Source organism: Gavialis gangeticus, unplaced genomic scaffold (genome assembly GCF_001723915.1).
Source record: "Gavialis gangeticus isolate Ggan-Ray unplaced genomic scaffold, GavGan_comp1, whole genome shotgun sequence".
Lineage (NCBI taxonomy): Eukaryota > Metazoa > Chordata > Crocodylia > Gavialidae > Gavialis > Gavialis gangeticus.
In genome coordinates this window covers 5,129,110-5,135,781 of record NW_017728991.1, presented here as the reverse complement: position 1 = coordinate 5,135,781, position 6,672 = coordinate 5,129,110, and the positions used below count along the sequence as shown (strand labels likewise).

Below are 6,672 nucleotides of genomic sequence, written 5' to 3'. Positions count from 1 at the left end.
TGGGTAGTTTTGTAAGGGAGAAACTTGGTAGACCCCTTACTCTTTCCTATCCAGACAGTTGGAGTGTTGATGGGTTAGACTTGTTATTTTTGTACTGTAGCACATTTTGTGTTAGGGATCTTTATACCAAGAAACTGTCTGCAAGCAGCCTTGAAATTAGGGTAATAACTAGACCTGATTGTGATCCTGTTACCTATAACATAAAAGGAAAGTGTGATGTCCGTCCAGCATATGTAAAACCTGCTTGCTGTTCAGGTGGCTTGACAGCGCAGTGGAGGAAGGATAATCTTTTTGTGCATGTAATCAGAACCAGATGGGCTCATTTCAAAGCAGAATTGCAATAATGTTAATGTCTCTAACTTACAGTATTTCTCACGCTGATGAATTAGAATATTAACTGCTAGCGCACAGGATGGTTAGACATGACCCCTGCTTGCAGGGGTTGTGAGTTAATTGGACAAATAGAATTTGAAAATAAGCAGATGAGTTGCCCAGGCAAATAAGCCATTCTGATATTTTTTAAGAGGAGACTGCAGGTGGATTGGGAGAGTAGACAGTTGAGGTGTGAATGGAGATGGAAAGTAAAGCCAAAGCAATTAGTTTTAAAGAGACATTTGACAACTTTGCTTCCAGGAAGGGCAAAGGGTTCATAGGCAAAGGGGGCAACAAAAGGGAACGCATGGAGGAGGAGAGGGAGAAAGAGGCAGGAAAAGTGAGCAAAGTTCAAGGGGCAGGATTGAGGGCACAGGGCAGGGATATATATGCGTTCAGGTAGGTGGGGAGGCAACAAAGGATCAGTGAGTGACACAGTAATGGCAAGAGGAAGTGACTTGCTGCTGAATGTTGGAGCTGTTCAGGCTTCATGGCTGCCGGCGGTGATTTCAGGTGTACTGGCTAGAGAGAAAAACAGTAAGTGCTGCCATGTTGGCAGTGAGATTGGCTCCCTTCTAAGATGGTAGAGACGAGGCAACCTGACAGATCCTGAGTGGAGAAAAGTTAGGAGCAGATGTCTAAAATGTATATTCGTGCCTGACAAGGGGACACGTGGATTGGATGGAGATGAAATTGCTTCCTGCATGTAAGCTTTAGGAAATCCATTAGAGAAGAGTCCAGACTGGTCTCAGTTCCTGTGTGTCAGCCAAATTTTGTCTTCTCTGTTTATAGAAGACTGTTCATTGCACTTCATGGGCTGTGTACTGTCCCATAAGCATCCTGGCTGGCCAAAGGCATGGTAGCTCATATGCTAGTAATGCTAATCAGCCTTCAGGAGAGGAAGTGAAACTCATTTCTGTTGAAGTTGCAGAAGGAATATACCAAAAGTTAGTGCCCAGTTGGGAGGGTGATCTGGACTTGGGGCTTCATAGCTGTGCTCTTGCACAAGGACCTTGGCAGCTCAGAGGCGGTCTGAGCCTTGCGCTTTGTGTCCTGTTGTGTATATTAATACATGAAAAGGCCCAAAATGCTTTCTAAACAAGTGTCTCTTGCTACCTCAGATATCAGGAGTGTCTGCCCTTCCCTAGTTTGCTGAGGACCTTTGTGAGAAGGAGTTGGTCTCAGGAATGTGTTCGACAGAAAGGGTGTGGGGGCGGGCCTTGAATCTTCAGTGCAGACATCCTTTCCCGTACGTGTACCTTAGGCCCTGCAGCTAAAAATCAGCATAGACAGCTTGCCTGACTGTGAAAAAGCTTTTCTTGTACTCTTAGCTTTCAGTCCCTGGGATCCCTCCTTTTTCCCACTGTCCTAGTCTTTTTAGTAGACTGGAATCAAACGGAGCAAAGCAAACAGACAAACAAGTCATCCTTCCAGGAAGCCTTTTTCCATCTGAAAGAAGCAGGGTGGAGTAGAAGGCACAGACCCAACTTTTTTTTACACAGGGTGTGCATGTAAAAGGTTACAGTGGAGTCTAAGGGATTCGGCTTTTCTACCTGAAGAACAGGGCGATGCTGTTCGCAGCGTGCATCAGTATCTTGAAAAAGCAGGGAGGGGAGCCTCGTGGTACAGAAAGCTCCTTTGTGACTGGGTGTTTGTGATAAAATCAATGCCTTCATCGCAGCCAGCTTGAATAAAGAAACAGGAGTTTGGACAAAACAGTCCCTCTTCACTGGTTGTTTCACTTCTTCTCATTCGGGGAGGAGGGGGAGGGAGCAGAACAAAGTGCTCCTTGAAATCTTGGGAACATTTAACCCGTTGATTTGTAACACTTTTTTTGTTGTTGTTGTTTGAGTTAAACTTGGGTCTCTTAAAAGAGGGCATAGCGTGTCTGTCTAAAGCAGGGCTGTCCAGCTGAGTCCATGGGGGCTGCACCCCACGTGGGTCGCACCGGGCAGGCTACAGAGACTGGAGCGATGGGGGAGCAGTGGCCAGGTAAGACCCTGGGGGCCCACACATTAACCCCTCGCAAGCTGCCAGTTGGACAGCCCTGGTCTAGAGGATGCACTGACTTGGCAAAGGCTTGAAGCCTCTAACTGTCTGCCCAAGAAAGTTTTGCTGTCATATTGACCTCTTATTAGTCAGATTCATTGAAATAATTCATCCTGAAGCCTAGCTAGTCCTTGTGAGACGGGATTTTTTGACTGTTCAGTTTTTGTATCGTTTTAATAAAGTGTAATGCAAGACAGAGGCAATATTCTAGTATTTCAAAACCTGAACAGTACTGCCAAGCTCTGCTTTAGGTAAGCGTATGTTTATTCCTGTCCGTGCTTCACAAGATTTCCAAAGGCCTCAGGTTGAGCATTCCTTTGTGTGAGATAGTCTAGAAAAGAGCAACAATAGTTTGAGTAGAGAGGGACATGGAGCCCAAGTTTTAAACAATCATGGTTCAAAACTGCAATGAATGGTGGAGTCTGATACATCAGTACAAAGTATAACAGAGGATATAGATACACTTGCAAAACAGATCAGTAAATACAATTATCAGCCAACTGGTTGATCATAAATAAAGGCCCCAAAGAGCAGAACAACTCCTGTAAGACAGAGATGCCAGAAATGGATTCACCTTCTTTAGGCGTTAAGCCCTACGATGTTGGCCATCTGGGTGTGTGCCATTTGAAATTCTCATGCTTTGGAAAACCAGCTCCTACTTGCACTGTTTTCATTAAACTGGATGTGGCTTCTCATGTAGGAGGAACTTGGAAATTTTCTCATGTTTACCTGCAGGGGAGGCAACAGGTTGCTGTATAGGCATTTGCATGTTATTTGGAGTCGACTCCTCTGGCCTCAGCTGATTAAAATAAAGATTGCAATCTTTCAACAACTTTTTGGAAAGTGTTAGCTCTGTTGCTTATGTTTGATCTGAGTAATTTAGGAACTTGCATATGAAGGGGAAGGATTGAGTGCTAGCTGTTAAAGTTGGGTATTGCACCAAGTGAGGGAGGAAGGCTCTGTGCATCTAGTACCCTTTGCAGGGGAAGAAGGGTGGCTTTTCATAAAGAATCCAGAGTGAGGAGATGAATGAAGTGGTGGTGTGACAGATAACTCTCCATTATAGAAGGATACTTGATACAACTAAAGAACAGTTTCGGTTCTCTACAGAGAGTGTCTCATTCTTGGTACTGGGCTTATTGTTTTCTACCTTGGAGCATAAGACGTTACTTTAAAAAGCAGTAATAATTAATGAAGGCTCTGAAGGAAGGAGAGAATTTTGAAGTCTTTTATATCAGAAGTCTGCAGAAGCTGCTGTGCCTGCAGATGTAGCCTAACCAGTGAACTTTGCTTTATTTCTTATTTTATTTTATTTTATTTTATTTTATTTTTTTAGGATTATCTTCCGTCACAGCAAGATATTCTGCTGGCAAGAAGACCCACTAAAGGGATTCATGAGTATGACTTTGAAATTAAAAATGTTCCCTTCAAGATGGTGGATGTAGGTGGCCAGAGGTCTGAGCGGAAGCGTTGGTTTGAGTGCTTCGACAGTGTCACATCAATACTCTTCCTCGTCTCTTCCAGCGAATTCGACCAAGTGCTCATGGAGGATCGGCTAACAAATCGCCTTACTGAATCTCTGAACATTTTTGAAACGATAGTCAACAACCGGGTTTTCAGCAACGTCTCCATCATCCTCTTCCTAAATAAGACAGACTTGCTTGAGGAGAAAGTACAAAAAGTCAGCATCAAAGACTATTTCCCAGAATTCGAAGGGGATCCCCACTGCTTAACAGACGTCCAAAAATTCCTGGTGGATTGTTTTCGTACCAAACGCCGGGACCAACAGCAGAAGCCCCTATACCACCATTTCACCACTGCTATTAACACAGAAAACATCCGGCTGGTTTTCCGTGACGTCAAGGATACCATCCTCCATGACAACCTCAAGCAGCTTATGCTACAGTGAGGTGCAGAAAGACGTTTTTATTTTGATGATTTTTTTTGTGTTTTCAAATAGAAGTTTACAACAGGAGCAGAAAAAATCCAGGTCCTGTCGGACTTCTTGATGTGTGGCATACAGCTGAGCACATGGTTGCTAATTTCTGCTGAAATCCAGGCTTTAATCTTTTTCCACTGTAGCTTCAAGTTGGCTCAAATTGTAATTTTATAGCAGACCCAAGTTGCCTGTAAAGTGACTGAAGTTCATCTCCAAACATTTGCATGTTGCAAAGAACAGAGCTAGAAAATTCATTCCACCGCCAGTTCCACGTCCAGCCTTCAGCGTGCATTCATTGGGAATACATTAGACTCAAGGCAGTAATTTAAAAAAAACTTTCTCTTTCCTTCTTCCTTAAAACAACGATGAGACTCTGATATCATTGCTGACTTTGATTTCTCAGGTCTTTTATTTAGAAATTCCATAAATCTCTTGCTGGAGTCTTTCTGAAGCTAGGATGTATAGCATAATGCTGTCCCTAGTTTGTGTACAGCTTCAAATGGATTTTTATGATTAGGTTTGCTTTTCAGGAAGAAGCTGGGAACTCTTGTCTACATTAACGCTTTCTGCCAGAAATGTCTAATGTGATTGTAAGTTGCAGAGTTCTCCCTAAATTTCTTGCTGTTGCATCATTTAAGGATTTTTTTTTTTTTTTAGAGCCATAACAAAGCACAAAGCACTATGACTAGGTTCTTCTGAATGTCTTGCAGGTGGGAAGCGGAAACGAGCTAAAAATTCATATTCATTTTCACATTGCCAGATGTTACACCTAAGTACCTAGCCCCAGGGTTTGTCAATTCGAAGTGTGCTTTTGTATCTTTCCCCTTTGGTCTCGCAGCCTGCCTTGTGCTACATCAGTAGTCGGATGCACAGAACTATTTTCAATTTAAGTGCCTCCCCTATTCTGTGCTCTTGCAGTATTTTCAGTGGCCTTATATGAATACATGCCCCAGACAGTAGCTGTGTGTAGATAAGGGTAAGTAACCCAAACACCACTGTGATGAATGTCTGCACAGAAGAATAAGCATAATGCGTCACAGTAGTAAATGCTCGTGCATGAAAACATCCGAGAAATCTGTCAGCCGTGTCTACAAATTCTGTGCGCGCTTGAGCCAAACATATTACACAGTGCTGTAAGATGCCATTTGTCACCAGTTATATTCTGCCAAAAGTCCCATGTCATATACTTTCACAGGCCTTTATTGTGGCTGTGGGACAGGTGCTTTCAGCTGAAGCTGTGCCTCCCAGGGTTTGTTACCAAACAGAATTAAACTTGGCTAATTTGTGCTTTTAAAAAGAAAAAAAAGCCCTCAGTACCACCACTGCACTTACTCCATTCACAGTGCTTTTATTTTAACCAGTGTTTTGCTTGCTACTTGCCTTATTAAATTGACTAATTCTTGTGGAGGGAAAGAGTGGCCAAAGCATTTTTTTAAGATGGGTTTCAGCCCTGCTGTGCTTCATGTGTGGCAAGTGGTTTGGCATACTGGTCTGATCCCATAAAACTGTCCACATGATTGTGTTACGTTGTTAGGAGTTGGGAAATGTGGACTCTGTTCTCAACACTGCCTCTGACTTTCTGTGAGAAGTCATAAAAACACCTGTGTACCTTGGTCTCTGCAGCAAAGTGGGATTGGTGCTTGCCCAGCTTGGGTAAGAGTGCTTTGAAATCAGTTGGTGAATTTTAACGTGTTCAAAAGAAAAGTCATAAATATAAGAACAGTAATGTGCTCCATACGTAGACGGAGCACTTTTTCTAGGAAGCAGTGAATCTGAAGAGGGCATGGGAGGTTCTGGTGGATAAGCTGCTCAATGTTTACTCCTTGGGTGGACATGAGGGCTAATGGTAATCCTTGGGTATGCGGATAGAGGAATCTGAAGTTGGGAGATTGTTTTGCCTGTATTGGGTCCTGATGTGGCTGCTTATGGAGTGTCGGATCCAGGTCGGGTATCAACAACTCATAAAGGACACTGATAAACGTGGAGAGGGTTCAGAGAAGAGCCATGAGAGTGATTCAAGGGCTGGAAAACTACATCTTGATAGGAGACACCATCATTCCCTAAGAAAAGGGTCAAGGAGCTTTGCTTGATGCTCTGAGTCAGGGATAGGAAACCCCCGGTGAGGATGCCAGTGTGGGGCATGCAAAGGCATTTTGCTTGGCATGTGTGTCTCTGGGCAGACAGCAGGGAAGGTCTGTGCTGCCACAACACGAATCGGACCCCCTCGTGGTTCCCATGTCGCCCGCCCCTGGCACACCAACATCTTACAAGTTGAGGTTGCAGGTGTTTGTCACACTGCCAGAAAACGTTGT

General features: G+C 43.7%; 1 protein-coding gene across 1 annotated transcript in view; it reads left to right on the top strand.

The window, feature by feature from the left end:
- Nucleotides 1–6,320, top strand: part of GNA13 (G protein subunit alpha 13) — a 42,880-nt gene extending 36,560 nt beyond the window's left edge. Inside the window, exon 4 of the mRNA XM_019516464.1 lies at nucleotides 3,758–6,320. Within this exon, the coding sequence (XP_019372009.1) occupies nucleotides 3,758–4,330 (573 nt within the window). The 3' untranslated portion in view covers nucleotides 4,331–6,320. The remainder of the gene's footprint in view (nucleotides 1–3,757) is intronic.
- The last annotated feature ends 352 nt before the right edge of the window (nucleotides 6,321–6,672 follow it).